We start from the raw sequence: 17,500 nt of genomic DNA, 5'->3' as shown, positions 1-17,500 counted from the left end.
AGACTTTCGGGGTGTTTTCTACAATGCTGCCAGGATAGGATCTGGACCACCAGGCACCCCAAACCCTGTGTGTGTGTGTGTGTGTGTGTGTGTGTGAGTGTGTGTGTGTGTGTGTGTGTGTGTGTGTGTGTGTGTGTGTGTGTAAGGCGTACTTGCTCTCACTAAACTCTATGACGGTGTGGTACATGGCGGCGGTGCTGGTGTCAGGAAGGCTGTTCTCTCGGAGTCGCTCAGTTCTCGCTGGGTGATTGGGAGCGAGAGATCGAGCCTGAGCTTCCTCCAGACTCATTAGCTTCATGGGAGGACACTGACTTACTGCCGGCAGCGTAGCGTACTTCTCCACACACATCACAGCTGCACCTACACACACACACACACACACACACACACACACACACACACACACACACACATACACATACACATAGACAGTCAGAGCGAAGTGTTCTTCAGCTTATTTTATACAGACTGTAATTTCTACTCAATAAACATCATCATTCAGAGCGGTGTAATAAAAGAATAACAGTAATGTAACAGTAATAATGATGATAATGATATAACAGGATTGTAGAGAGGAACACTGCGCAGGATACGGAACTCAGTTCTAGGATTTAGCACAGCAGTGGGAATGTGTATTAAAGATTGCAGTAATAAAATAACTCATGCTTTTTAGTTTTAAACAGTAATAAGTGTTGTGAGTGATGAACCCCACTCGGGCAACTTTATTAAACAAATCAATAACTCACAACACAATGACTTCGGATATGTCTTTAGCACTTGAGTGTATTGTGTATATATGAGTTTTATTGTTCTTTCTGCATGTACATATTAGTATTTGTAGCAGTAGTAATAGTAATTTTAGTACAGGTAGTAGTATTGGTATAATTATTAGTAGAAGTATTTGTAATAGTGATATTAGTATTAGAAGTATTATTATTAGTAGTAATATGATTATTATTAATACTAGTAGTAGTAGTATTGGAATTAGTAGTAGCAGGAGTTGGAGTAGTAGTAACAGTAGTATCAGTATTATTATATTTGTAGCTGTATTGTTAGAATTAGTTTTGCAGCAGTATTATTATTATTATTATTATTATTATTATTATTATTATTATTATTATTATTATTATTATTATTATTAGCAGTAGTAGTAGTAGTAGCTGTAGCTGTAGTAGTAGTATTGTTGTAACTGTGTAGTATATGTCAGTGTATTTGATTAGGTGTGGCCTGGTTCATGATGAATTACATTTCCAGGTCTCGGACTTGGTTGCTACCTGTTTGTGCTCCTGCTGGAACTCAGCCCAGTGTTTTTGTGTTGTATTTTTGGCTCGGAGTTTAATTTAATTGTTTTTTTCGATCTCCCCCCATAAGAGCCCTATATTTTAGAAACGCCACAATCACAGCAGCAGCAGCAGCAGCAGCGACTAAATGAGTCAGCAAGTCAGCAGGTCCGACTCAGAGGCTTCGAGGATCTGAGACCCCAAGGAGTTATTCTTGTATCCTGATTTGACATTTATTAAACTGATGGGTTTGTTTTATAATAGATTTCTTAGGTGAATAAACAAATGAAAAAAAAAATCGTTCGAATACTTAAAACAACCTTCTTTCAGAGGTTTTGGGAGCTCGGCTCCAGGGTTAAAGATCTGCTCCGTGTGCTTCAGGATGAACTCCACCACCGACTGCTGAACCCGAACTTCCAGAAAGGCCTCATCACCGTTACACGCTGATACCTCAATCTCCTTCGAGCTGCAAACATCACGTGTGTTACACACTTACACCTTACATCTCACTGCACCTGATTCATATCACACAATATCATATAAAATATACAGGAGGAAATACACAAATAATAAATAACGTGAAGTAATAAAGAATAAATAAAATAAAATAAAAAGAAGGCTCTATATGTAATAATGACATTAAAAATAAAGAATAATGTATTCTATTATATTTTTATCGAAATTACATTTGAAATGCTCAATTTATTTTAAATATATATAGATTAAAAAATTTTTTTTAAATACTTTAAATGCATTATTTCAGCATATGTGGTCTGTTTAAAGCTCAAAATAATACTTTGTCTAGTATTATTGTGTGCTTAAATGATCATATGAACTAGTAAGATGGGCATATAGTTATAATTATTAAATATAATAAAAGATTATTTACAATTAATGCTAACGATTATGTTTTATATTTATTATATATTTCCATTATAAATGTCAAATATTTATTAAAAACAATACTAAAAAGTAACTGTATATATAATATACAGTTAATAATAAAATTATACTTTATACTTTATATAATATAATTTATAAAGTATAGAATTAATAAAATATTGTTAACTATAAATATTTATAAATGTTTTATTTTAAAATGTTTAATGTTTGCATGACTAAATTATAATTAGTTATTATTATTATATACGCAATTAAAATTATAAAGAACAGAATTATTTTTTTTTTTTTACTTTTATCATTTCTATAAATATCATAAATTGAATTGAATTTAAGCAGTAATGAGTGTGGTTGTTGTCTGACCGGAGTAGGTTCGGAGCCCACACCAGGGCCAGGTTACGTGTGTGCATGTTGGTCTGGTGGCTGAGCGTGGCCAGGTAACCAAGGTGCTTCGCCAGGTACTCCAGAGTTCTATGAGGGAGAAAAGGAAACATCAGAAATTTTACATACACAGAAACACTGATGTAGAGCAGGAGCAAAGGCTGCTGGTTGTGTGTTGATTGTAAATTTGTTTGTTGATAGTATATTCATATGTTAATTGTATGTTAATTGTGTGTTGGTTGTGTATTAATTTTAAATGTGTATGTTGATTGTATGTTTCATTGTGTGTTGATTATATGTTGTTTGTATATTTGTATGTTGATTGTGTATTTGTATGTCTATTACATGTTGTATGCATATTGATTGTGTGTTTATGTGTGTTGATTGTATGTTGATCATGTGTTGACTTTGTTTTGATTATGAATTGATTGTATATTTGTATGTTGATTGTGTATCTGTATGTTGATTGTGTATTCGCATGTTCATTACATGTTGAATGCATATTGATTTTGTGTTGACTGTGTGTTAGTTACAGGTGTGTTTGTACCTGAAGTGGGGAACAGGAAGTTCTTTGATGACTCGCTGAATGTTCCTGAGCTGCTCATGTTCCTCCTGGACTGACATGGCGTCCTGCATAAAAACAAAACAAAACAAAACTTCCATGTTTCATGCTCTATTGGGTCCTTTATGTACACACACATATATATATATATATATATATATATATATATATATATATATATATATATATATATATATATATATATATATATATATATATATAATTTTATATAAAGATATATACATATATAAAATATATCCAAATATTATCTCTAAAATATATATAAAATATGTTACATATAAAAGTATCAGCAAATTCCTACATTTAATGACATAAAAATAATACAAAATGTTAAATATTAAACTAACACATCTAAAATCAACATCATGCTAATTACGCTATTCATTGTTTCAACTTTACAATCCCAGTCGCTAGTTAAGAGCTAAGTGAAGACAGAAAACTGTAATTAGCGTAATTCTGACGTGACACGACGCAGCATGGCCTAATGTAACACGCCGTGATGTGACGTGAGATGAAGTAGTGACTCACAGTGAATTTCTGATAGAGTTCGTAGGTGAGCAATGGATTTGGAAGCTCCCTGAAATACAGCTTACACAAGGAGCCAACACAGTGGATGTCCTGCAGATACACTTCCTTAGTGAGATCAGGAGACTGCTCTGAGCTGAACTCCTGCCTAACACACACACACACACACACACACACACACACACACACACACACACACACACACACACACACACACACACACATTAATTTCTGAGTAAGAAAATAACCAATAAATGTTAACATGCTGAGATGAATCTTGTGTCAAAACACAGTTAGTGGAAAAAAGCTAGCATCAAAATAAATTAGCATAATGAGCAATGGCTAGATTAACAAAAGCTAATCTGTTGAGTGAAAGCTAACTTCCCATAACCTTCTAAAATCGGTGAATGACAGAACAACAGCTGATTAGCGGAGCACAACGTTAAATATTAGCACAAGATTCAGTGACTTGTAGCCTAAACCATGACCTCTGACCTGAGGCGCTGGATGTTGGAGGTGATTCCTGAGAGTCTGTAGATTCCATCGACGATGCCATGCTTCTCAATAAACTCTGCACACGTCTTCACAACCTGGGGAACTGAGAGAAAAATAAAATAAAATTGCTTTGTCTTTCCCTCGTATGTTTCTCCTTATGACCTCGTGTTTACCTCGTAACTGTCTTGCATTTATCTCACGTTTACCTCGTATGGAATATATCTCGAATTTACCTCATACTCCCCATGCACATACATCGCATTTACTTCATATTAGCCTTACATTTACCTCATGGTAACCATATATTCATCTCATATTTACCTCACAGGTACCTTGTTCTAATTACGGACAAGAAAAAACACATTTACCTCAAATTAGCCTTACATTTACCTCACATTTACCTCACATTTACCTCACTATTTCTTTATAGTTATCTACCGTTTACATCACTGTTACCGTTCTTTAATTACAGACTACACACTACTCATTTACCTGATATTCCCCTTACATTTAGCTCACTTTTACCTCGCTTTTACCGCAATTTCTTTATATTTACCTCCCATTTACCAAATGTTTACCTCACAGGTACATTGTTGTAATTATGGACTACAAGCTATGATTTACCTCATAATTTCCTTACATTTACCTCACACTTGCTTGCATTTACCTCACTTTTACCTCACAGTTATCTTATTGTAAATACGGACTTAAGTGCTACTTATTTACCTCATATTTACCATATGTTTGCCTTGTAATTACCTCACACATGCCGCACATTTTTTTATGCATAGTCGCCTAATGTTTATTTTGCATGTATCTCATATCTATTGCACGTTTACCTCATAACCAACATTCTTTTACACAGAAAATACAGGTTTACACACTACTCAGACTGAGATCTTTCAGTGTGTTATTCATGGTGAAGCTCCACACTGAAGAGGCACTCAGTTCAACAGTCATAAAGCTAGTACATGTGTGTGTGTGTGTGTGTGTGTGTGTGTGTGTGTGTGTGTGTGTGTGTGTGTGTGTGTGTGTGTGTGTGTGTGTTGTGAGCGCAGCTGGTATGAAGCACAAATAGCAAGAGAGAAAAAAAAGGAAAAGAAAAGACAGTATATGATATAAAGCATATAAAATGTTTTTAATTTAAAGATAAAATGTTTTTAATTGTGACTCTCATATTTGCAGTATCTTCGCCTTCTTTTACAACAGCAATCCACCTCCATTCAACTTGTGAATTATTATATTATATTCTTTATCATCTTCTTCTTTTTATTCTTAATATTATTATTATTATATTTATATTATAAGATAAAACCATTTATGATTACAATTCACTAATTTCTTTATTATAGTATCGAAGGAATTTGGCAAATTCAAATACAATAATGATAAGAAAATATTATTATTATTATTATTATTATTATTATTATAAAATTATGAGCTTGATTTACCCACCTGATAGATTTTTGTTGTTTTCTGTTATAACCATGAAACTTGTCACGTTTATTGCATTTTCAAATATATATATTATTTTAATGAAATAAAGATTTTTTTTAATATTTATATTTATATTTTGTATTTTAAGAACGCCGCTGATGAGCTGGAACAGCTGTCATTAATACACACACCCACACACTCATACACACACCCACACATGCACACTCACACACTCTCAAACTTACCCATATACACACACACACCCTAACACACACTCTCACACACCCATACACCCCCCCCCCCACACACACACACACACAGACACAGACACAGACACAAAGATTCACAGTTATTTAACATTTATTTAAATGAATGTGGAATAAAATAAAATATAATTATATATTTTTGGGGGAATTTTGTGCACTAATAAAAAATAGGTTATTTATTGTGCAGCAAAAATACATTTTAAGTTTTAATTTATTGTGACGTGAATTAGATGTTTTGTGGTGCATCTGAAACATGAATCAATCTTAAATTCATTTTCAGTCTTGCTAGTTTATGTCTGATAAATACAAAATTGGACCAATTATGAAAAAACATAAATTACACACACACACACACACACACACACACACACACACACACACACACACATAACTTAGACACAATATATTTATATACACAAACATTTTCAGCTGGGAAAAATTCACATTTTATTTCTATTTCTGAAATTCTATTGTAGTTCCTTTTTTATATATTTTATTGTATTTTATTCCTTTATTGTATTTTTATTCTTAATTATCATTTTTTTGGATGGAGCAGTTCTTACTAACATTTTGCTGTGTGTGTGTGTGTGTGTGTGTGTGTGTGTGTGTGTGTGTGTGTGTGTGTGTGTGTGTGTGTGCGTGCGTGCGTGTGTGCATGTGTGCATATGTGTGTTTGGTGCTGTATGTAACAAATTACATTTATTCTTGAAAATGTATAAAGCTGTTAAAAACATAAAAGTGTAGAGACAGTAACAGTTGCTACGGCAACCTTTTTATCTGTATTTGAACGGTGAAACTGAAGAAGTTCCTGTTTACAGATGAGTTACAGCGAGTGTGTGATCATCATTAGGTGTCATTTATTTCAATATTCATCAGGTACTATATTGCAAATCATTTCTCACTATACTCCTCCTTCTCTTTCTCTTTCTCTTTCTTTATCTCTTTCTCTATTTTTCTTTCATCAGATTTAACATATGGAACGTCCCATTCAGAGACGACAACCCCATAAATTACACCGTACAAAAGGCTCGGGAAAAAAACGTACACACATGCAAGCAGAAATTATGCGAATCTTCCTAAACATTTCAGAGATTTTTATTTAATCTCGATTTTAACATCATTTTAATAACTCATTAGCTACTGAGAATTACTATGTATAAAATAAAATAAATATCAGAGCAAACACTGAGACTGTGAAAAAGAATAATATTTTAAAAAACAAAGCAATTTTATAAATAAATATATCAAAATAACTGTAATTGTTTCATGAGAGAATTTGATGAAAAAAGAGTAAATAATGAGAATAATGCAACTCGTAAAATACAAAAGAAACCCCCCCGATGAATTAATATAAAACATTTTAATTATTATTATAATTATTTTCCTATAAGGAAATAAAGAAATTGTAGAAAACAAACAAACAATCAAATAAATAAAAATGCAATAATATAATAATTTTCTGAGCTGCGATTAGGGAACAAAAAAAATTGAAAACGATAATAATGTGTATATTTTATATCGCTTGTTCCCATCTGGTTGTGTGTATTACAGCGTAAACGTCTCTCTGAGGCTCTCACACACTCCGTAAAGTTTTGTATTGGTATTAAAATGGAGTGCTGGGAGAAATAAAGCAGCTGCTTTCAGTATACACACACACACACACACACACACACACACACACACACACACACACACACACACACGTGCATGTGCACACACAAGCGAGGATTGGACAAAAAAAAAGTTGGCATCAGCAAAACTATTAAAATATTGATTCCCTGCTAAAGCATGTGTTTGAGAACAGAGTGCAGTTTTCAGGACATCACAGTATTTTTATAGTAAAATACACTGTACGGTCAAACTCCACTCTCCAGGGAAGATGTTCCACTAGATTATGTGAAGATTTGTGGAGATTTCATTCAACTGCAAGGGTGTTAGTAAAGTTAGTAAAGTCAGGTACTGATGTAGGTGAGGTGAGGAGGCCTGGGGTCATCGTTGACATTTATCCCAGAGGTTTTCAATATGGTCTACAATCATTATTTCTATAGCAGGTTATCTTTTACTCTCCAACCCATGGACAGATGTTTATGTAAAGAAGTTCATGGAGCTGGCTTTGGCACAGGAGCATTGTCATGCTGGAACAGGTTTGGGTCTCCAAGTTCAAGTGAAAGGAAAATTTCCTGCTCCTGCAGCCAAAGACATTTTATACAGCTGTATTTCCAAATTAGTGTAAACAGTTTGTGGAGAGAATCACATATGGCTGGAAAAGTCGGGTGTCCCAATACTTTTTGCCACAAATTGTATATATTAATGGGATATTAATTTATTAAAATAATGGACATTATTGTATGGGAGCAATAATTTTTCATTGTGTAATTACTCATGTTGTCATTATCAATATTTTTTATATTATGTAGCTGTAATATAATGTGTCTTTGTGGCTTGGATAATTGAAAATGCATGTGTTTGTGGTTTGACTGTGGGTATCTGTGGATTGTGTAATGTCATAGTAGGTATTTGTGGGTTGTGTAGTGTAACAGTGGGTATTTGTGGGTTGTGTAGCGTGACAGTGTGTGTGTAAGGGGGATTGTTGTAATAGAGTTAATTTGTGGGTTGTGTTGATGTGACGGTGTGTGTGTGTAAGGGGGATTGGTGTAACAGTGGGTATTTGTGGGTTGTGTAGATATGACAGTGTGTGTGTTTGTGTGTGTGTGAGTGTGTGTGTGTGAGTGTGTGTGTGTGTGTGGGTTGTGTAGTGTAATAGTGTGTGTGTGGGTTGTGTAGTGTAATAGTGTGTGTGTGGGTTGTGTAGTGTAATAGTGTGTGTGTGGGTTGTGTAGTGTAATAGTGTGTGTGTAACAGTGTGTGGGGGCTGTGAAGTGTAATAGTGTGTGTGGTAACAGTGTGTGTGGGTTGTGAAGTGTAACAGTGTGTGTGTGTGTGTGTGTGTGGGGGGGGGGGTGTAGTGTAGTAGTGTGTGTATGACAGTGTGTTGGGGGGTTGTGAAGTGTAACAGTGTGTGTGTGTGTGTGTGTGTGTGTGAGTTGTCTAGTGTAACAGTATGTCTTTGTGCTGTTGGTGCTGCAGAAGGTCAGAGCAGGAAGTTCAGAATGGTTTGTTTGTTTCAGAGGAAGGTCGACACACCCAGAGGTCTTGGTGCTGCTCTTACCGGTGACGCTTCCTCTCAAACAATAGTGGGTTTGGAAAAATGCCATTGGGCTCTTACTGGCGTCCTACACACACTCGTACACTTCTACACGCTCCAGCACTCACACTTATACATTCGTACTAACTTATACCTCCCTAAATACACTTATGCACTTCTACACACACTAATACACTCCTACACACTTATACATTTCTGCACACACTTATACCCACCTATACACTCCAAGACATACTTAGACACTCCTGCACACCCTTATACACTTCCACACACAATCATTCACTCCTGCGCACTCCTACACACACTTATACACTCCTACACAATCATACACACACACACGTATACCCTCCTACACACTCCTATACATACTCATACACTCCTACACACACGTATACAATGATATAACACTTTTACATTCCTACACAGTCCTACACACCCCTTTATACACATATACACTCCTGCACATGCTTATACACTCCTATACACGCTTCTACACACCTAAACATGGTTATACAATACTACACATTACTGCACACTTCTACACTTCTACACACTCCTACACATGCATATACACTTCCACACACTTTGACACACTTCTACACACACTTATACACCTTTACTATACACACCTACATACACAGTCTATATAATGTCTACAGTCTAAATACAGCCCACATACAGTCTAGATAAAGTGTACACACTGTCTACATAAAGCCTACAGTAAGTCTCCATAAAGTCTACACTAAGTCTACATAAAACCTACATTGAGTCTGCATACAGTAAAGCCTACCCTAAGTCTACATACAGCCCACATACGGTCTAGATAAAGAATACACACAGTCTACATAAAGCTTATATATATATATATATATATATATATATATATATATATATGTGTGTGTGTGTGTGTTTGTGTGTGTGTGTGTGTGTGTGTGTGTGTGTGTGTGTGTGTGTGTGTGTGTGTGTGTGTGTGTGTGTGTTTTCATTAAGTCAGCACTATGACCAGCCTCAGGAGGAGGAAAAGTCAATTTTGTACTAACCAGTGTTTAATATGCAAAGGTGGAAAAACAAAAAAGAATTCATGCTTACATCCAAAGAAAATTGCAGTACATCAGCAAAAGGTTGTGCTTTTGGATGAAAATATAGGCCATAATGTGTAAAATAGCCGAGTGTGTGTTTTTATTTTCTTCTAGTTATTAGATTTCATTTGGAATAAATGATGCATGTAAATATTTTATTCTTGAGCTAAAAACGAACTTGAGAATGAAGACTTGTGCTGCTAACCTACAGATGCTTCATACAGAACCTTCATTACTGATCAGTTTCCTCCACAGTAAAGGAAAAAGAAATCAGAAATGTGTCCTGAAATGAAAGCAGGGAACTAAAACACAAGGATTAAAGACACAAAGGTGACAGTAAAAACTCGAGCATGTTTCACACTGATTTCATATGGAAATTAACTTCACAACTGAACACAGTCTACTGCAGCTAGACCTCGGCTTTACTCCTATTTAAAAGGATATTATACATGTGATGGTTTGTATGATGGCATTGACCTTTAATCTGGCATCACCATGCTGCAAAATAAGTGTCAGTGAAGAAAAAAAACCAGGTATTTTGTTTAATTTGTTTGTTGAAAATATTGTTGTAGGCAGTAAATGTGCACAAATTTTTATAGGATTTTACAGATCAGAGTCGGATCTTATAAACATGTCTGCAAGCATAGCTTTGAGATAGCTATCAATCACTAGCAATAAAATTTACATTTTTGTGAAACTTAAAAATGGTCATTTGCACTTGTTATAGAAATTTACCTTTATTTAGCCTAAAATCCACAGAACATGGATGTATTTGCGTATTGTACATGCGCATGCGTAATAATAAATAAAAATTTTACTAGGCTACATGAAACCTTCATGACAAATTTAAGCAAGTCTAGTGTTATAAAGATTGCTGTGGTCCATTTTCACTTCAGGTTGATATAACATCCAAGTCAAGTGACATATGGTAGTTATGAGACATTTTAGACTGAATATTAGAACATCATGAAGCCTGGATCTGAATCACATGGAGACAATTTTCTGTCATTTAGGTTTAAAAATGATACATCTTTTTCTTCTTCTTCTTTTTCTATTGGGGGTCTGAATACCCCCCTGTCCTCTACATCTGCCTCTTTCAAACAAACTACATGCATGTCTTCCCTCACCACATCCATAAACCTCCTCCTTGGTCTTCCTCTTTTCCTCCTTTCTTTTGTCTCCATCCTCAGCATTCTCCTACTGATACACCCCATGTCCCTCCTCTGCACATGTCTAAACCATCTCAATCTCACCTCCCTCACATTGTCTCCAAAACATCCTACATGCGCTGTCCCTCTAATAAACTCATTTCTAATCCTGTCCATCGTCGTCACTCATAACGAAAACCTTAACATCTTCAGCTCTGCTACCTCCAGCTCCACCTCCTGTCTTTTGCTCAATGCCACTGTCTCTAATCCATACAACATCTCAGGTCTCACCACAGTCCTATAAACTTTCCCTTTCACTGTCACAGATACTTTTCTATCACAAATCACTCCTGCTATCACTCTTCTCCACCCACTCCACCCTGCCTGCACTCTAACTCTTACTCTCACCACAAATCACAATATCATTCACAAACATCAGTGTCCACGGAGACTCCATTAAAAATGATGCATAACGTTGTTATTACTGTGCATTAGCACTGACAGCTATTACAGACAATATTATAAGCCATGACATGAAATTAGCAAGAGATAGAACGTCTATAGCTTTACATAGCAGTGTTATGTTAACCATCATTATCAGTATACACACACACACACACACACACACACACACACACACACACACACACACACACACACACACACACACACGCAGACACACACAAGTATACACACAGCAGTTTATTCACAGTAATATACACAAACACCAATATACACACCAGTACACACACCAGTATACTCACACCGATAAACACACACACCAGTATACTCACACCAATATACACACTTCAATATACACACTAGTAGACACACCAGTATATACACACCAGTATACACACCAGTATACACACACACAAGTATACACACACACACAAGTATACACACCAGTATATACACACCAGTTTATGCACACACAAGCATACACACCAGTATACTTACACCAATATACACACACCAGTATACTCACCCCAATAAACACGCACTAGCATCCACACCAGTACACACACCAGTACACAAACCAGTACACACATCAGTTTACACACACAAATATACGCACACACCAGTAAACACACCCACCAGTATACTTACACCAATATACACACAACAGGATCCACACCAGTACACACACCAGTATACTTACACCAATATACACACACCAGCATACACACCAGTACACACACCAGTATACTCACACCAATATACACACACCAGAATCAGAATCAGAAATAGCTTTATAACCAAGTATGCTTACACACACAAGGAATTTGACTTGGCGTCAGAAGGTTCCAGTGCAGTAGAAGTACAAATATAGTACAGACACACCAATAAACACACACACACCGGTATACTCACGCCAATATACACACACACACCAGTATAGTCACACCAATATACACACACACCGATATACACACACCAATATACACACACCAGTATACTCACACCAATATACATACACCAATATACACACACCAGTATACTCACCAGTATACTCACACCAATAAACACACACACCAGTATACTCACACCAATATACACACACCCATATATACACACACACACACACCAATTTACTTACACCAATATTTACACACTAATAAACACACACACCAGTATACTCACCGGTATACTCACACCAATAAACACACACACCAGTATACTCACCAGTATACTCACACCAATAAACACACACACCAGTTTACTCACACCAATATACATACACCAATATACACACACCAGCATACACACCAGTACACACACCAGTACACACACCAGTATACTCACCAGTATACTCACACCAATATACACACACCAATAAACACACACACCAGTATACTCACACCAATAAACACACACCAGCATACACACCAGTACACACACCAGTACACACACACCAGTATACTCACCAGTATACTCACACCAATAAACACACACACCAGTATACTCACACCAATATACACACACCAATAAACACACACACACCAGTATACTCACACCAATATACACACACCAGTAAACACACACACCAGTATACTCACACCAAAAAACACACACACACACACCAGTATACTCACCAGTATACTCACACCAATAAACACACACACCAGTATACTCACACCAATAAACACACACACCAGTATACTCACACCAATAAACACACACACCAGTTTACTCACACCAATATACACACATTAATAAACACACATCAATAAACACACACACCAGCATACACACCAATACACACACACACACCAGTGCACACACACCAGTACACACACACACCAGTACACACACACCAGTACACACACACACACCAGTACACACACACCAGTACACACACACACCAGTACACACACACCAGTACACACACACACACACCAGTGCACACGGTTCTGTAACTGTAAAAAATAATGTGTAAAATGAGGAAATGTAAAATATGTTTATTGTGAAATGAAGATGGTGTGTTTCTGTAACACAGTGAGACAGTGTCCTGCTACTGAATCATCCAAACCACAGCATACACACATGCGGGTGGGGGGGGGGGTGGATAGATAGATAGATAGATAGATAGATAGATAGATAGATAGATAGATAGATAGATAGATAGATAGATAGATAGATAGATAGATAGATAGATAGATAGATAGATAGATAGACAAAGGGACAGAAAGAAAGAGGGGGGATAGATAGATAGATAGATAGATAGATAGATAGATAGATAGATAGATAGATAGATAGATAGATAGATAGATAGATAGATAGATAGATAGATAGATAGATAGATAGATAGACAAAGGGACAGAAAGAAAGAGGGGGGATAGATAGATAGATAGATAGATAGATAGATAGATAGATAGATAGATAGATAGATAGATAGATAGATAGATAGATAGATAGATAGATAGATAGATAGATAGATAGATAGACAAAGGGACAGAAAGAAAGATTTATTAAAAAAAAGGAAACTGCACTACATTACGATGTTATACCTCAGTAATATGAAGGTAATTATCATGTATAACGCAGTAAAAAGTTATTAGCTGACAGAAAGGTCACATGACCAGACCCGTGAACACACACACACACACACACACACACACACACACACACACACACACACACACACACACACACACACACTCAGTGATGTTAAGTTTGTCCTGAGCGTGAGACAGAACTCGAGATTATAACTGTATTTACTGTACAAAAACAAAAACAAAAAAACAGCATTATTTTTTGGCACATTTTTCAGTGCTGGAAAAAAAACAATCCTGAGAGGCTGCCAATATGAAAAAAGTGTGTGTGTGTGTGTGTGTGTGTGTGTGTGTGTGTGTGTGTGTGTGTGTGTGTGTGTGTGTGTGTGTGTGTGTTTGGGGGGTTCAGGGGCAAACAGGATCTCAAACAAAAAAATGTCTCAATCACAACCACAATCACAACCACACCGGTTTTCGCACTGATCTCAGGTCAGCTCGCTGCCTCTCGCCTGATTCTTACACAAACACCAAACCATTACAGAGATCTGATCTGAAATCAGAGAGAAATAGCAGCTCTGACACTCATCTTTTCCTGCAATTACACCGGCATCCCACAATTCAGCGGGGCAGGGAAGGCAGCACATGCGGCACAGAGCTGAAGGGAGGGGACGAGGGCGTCGCCCGCACCGAGATGCCACAAATAGCCAATAACCAGAATAAAAGACAATCAGGGTGCAGGACATGGAACAAAAAAATTCAAAACCCACTTCACCACTCCGTCTCTGTCTCTCCGTCTAACTGTTCGACTCCTCCTCCGCCTCTTCCTCCTCCACAAATTTGCTATTTTTTGTTTATTTTTCACTCTTCTTAGGGAGCCTGAGCAGGAATCTTGTGTGTGTGTGTGTGTGTATGAGCGTGTGTGTGTGTGTGTGTGTGTGTGTGTGTGTGTGTGTGTGTGTGTGTGTGTAGACACAGGAAGTCAGAAATGTCTAAAATAACATGAAGCTCTCGTTTAGATGCCCTAATGTTCCGACTGACTCAACCCAAGTGAGAGGAAAGTTTTTTTTTTCTTCCCTACAAGCTGCTTTAGTTCCTCTGTGTAGCTCCAAAACAAACAAAAATGATTTTTATGTGCTGTTTATTTTGAGAATTAACAAAGAATTAAAATCTTTTAATATATGATGCTCTTCAATTTGATTAATAGGATTTAATGTAATCCTGGAGGAAGTCTGGAGGAAAACAGATAAATAAATTTCCAGAAATCATCACCACCATCATCATCATCATCATCATCATCATCATCATCATTATCACAGAGGAAGCAGGAGAGAAAGAGAACAAGCAGGATGTGTGTGTGTGTGTGTGTGTGTGTGTGTGTGTGTGTGTGTGTGTGTGTGTGTGTGTGTGTGTGTCTGTGTGTGGTTTCTTTCAGAATAAGACTTGAGAAAAAATTTGAAATCAAATAAAGTTGGAGAGAAAATAAAAGTTGTACCGTCATGTCCTGAGGTCTGGAGGTGCTCGCTCAGGTCACAGCCGAACGCATTTTCACTTCCTTTCCTCTTAGACTTCTGCTTGGCAGCTTTATTCTTCATCAGGAGCTCAAGGTTTTATCCAGATCGAGAAAGAAATGAACGCAGGAGACAAGAGGAAATACGAAGCCGAGGAAAAAAAAAAGAAAGGAAAGAAAAAGATTCTGGAACCGAAGAAAAAGTCACATCGGGCTCACATGGTGACCGAGAGTCCAGAGTTTCGGAGTGGGAGAGGAATTCTGGAGCTCAGCGGCACCAGAATGACGTCACTCCCCACATCGGACGCTTTTTTCTCTCTTCTGTTTGGGCCGAGAGACACAAAAGCGGAGTGAAAAAGTGACTCTGAGACTCTGTGAGTCGGTTTCCTGTAGGCGTTTTTTTTTCACTCCTCAACCCCTCCTGACCCTCGTCCTCCTCCTTTCTCTCTCTCTCTCTCTCTTTCCTCTTTAAAACTTTCTTCTCAGCTGGACCTGCTGGATTTCACTCCTCCGGCTTGTCTCCGTCCTTCTCAGCTTGTCCATGTTTCACTGCTCGAATACACGAGGCTTCAAACTTTTTTTCTTCCTCCTTTTTTTCCCTGCTGCAGGGAGGGGAGACAAATTACAGCCTTTTCTCCTCGGCTTAACACGTTACTGACCCTCCCTCTCTCATCTCGTCTCTCCTCTCTGCTTTCTCGTCCACCTCGTTCTCCTGCTCTATTAAAGGTTTTTCCTTTTTTCCTCCTTCTTTTTTTTTTTTTTGAGGTAGGGTCTGAACAGGAAATCTGTTCTCTGCCTTCCTGAACGCTCCCAGAGTCCACAATTTCCTGTACAGGGCTCTTTGTTTGGGAAAACAAAAACAGACAGACAGGGGAGAGAAGGGAAGTGTGGATAGAGGGGGGTGTGTGAGAGACAGAGAGAGAGAGAGAGAGAGAGAGAGAGAGAGAGAGAGAGAGAGAGAGAGAGAGAGAGAGAGACAGATGGCAGAAGCACACATGGTTCCTGTTAGTCTCCTTCCCTTCACTCATAACTCTGACATTTACTAATGCACAGCTTCTAAAAACTAAACGGACAATGACATGACAGCATCCCACACACACACACACACAAAGACACACACACACACACACACACACACACACACACACACACACACACATACACACACACACACACACACACACACACACACACACACTCAAAATGCTCAGGATCACACACTAATCATATAAATGGGACATGATCACACATCTCCTGAACACAAACATATGATGAACTGATTTATCTTCTCTGTATGTCATAGTTGGAACAGAACTTCAGGCATCGTGGAGAAACACGTCTGATCCAATAATACTAAATCACACCCAATTCCGAGGCTAGCATCCTGTCCCGGGGGAAACCGAGTAATATCACAGAACAAAGATAGAAATCTGTGTTTTAGAACTGTTTTACAAAGTTATTATCACATCAACACTTTAACTTCAAATCAAAAAGAGACAGACTGGGATTATTTTATCCTGAATATCTGTGGAAATTAAAAAAGAAAGTAAGAAAGAAAGAAAGAAAGAAAGAAAGAAAGAAAGAAAGAAAGAAAGAAAGAAAGAAAGAAAGAAAGAAAAAACATTGACAGAGACTAAGAGAGATAAATAAAAGAGAGATAGAAGAAGACTGAAAGAGAGAGAGAGAGAGAGAGAGAGAGAGAGAGAGAGAGAGAGAGAGAGAGAGAGAGAGAGAGAG

At 37.2% G+C, this 17,500-nt stretch overlaps 1 protein-coding gene across 1 annotated transcript in view; it reads right to left on the bottom strand.

The window, feature by feature from the left end:
- Window positions 1-16,612, bottom strand: part of arhgap31 (Rho GTPase activating protein 31) — a 28,355-nt gene extending 11,743 nt beyond the window's left edge. Inside the window, exons 1-7 of the mRNA XM_083531078.1 lie at window positions 15,749-16,612; window positions 4,165-4,267; window positions 3,673-3,817; window positions 3,109-3,191; window positions 2,544-2,651; window positions 1,601-1,746; window positions 153-360 (exon numbers count right to left, since the gene is read on the bottom strand). Of these exons, the coding sequence (XP_083387204.1) occupies window positions 153-360; window positions 1,601-1,746; window positions 2,544-2,651; window positions 3,109-3,191; window positions 3,673-3,817; window positions 4,165-4,267; window positions 15,749-15,848 (893 nt within the window). The 5' untranslated portion in view covers window positions 15,849-16,612. The remainder of the gene's footprint in view (window positions 1-152; window positions 361-1,600; window positions 1,747-2,543; window positions 2,652-3,108; window positions 3,192-3,672; window positions 3,818-4,164; window positions 4,268-15,748) is intronic.
- Between the last annotated feature and the right edge of the window lie 888 nt (window positions 16,613-17,500).

The sequence above is a fragment of the Silurus aristotelis genome (genome assembly GCF_946808225.1).
Source record: "Silurus aristotelis genome assembly, chromosome: 26".
NCBI lineage: Eukaryota > Metazoa > Chordata > Actinopteri > Siluriformes > Siluridae > Silurus > Silurus aristotelis.
The sequence above is the reverse complement of the archived record's forward strand: the minus strand, read 5'-3'. Positions and strand labels throughout refer to the sequence as shown.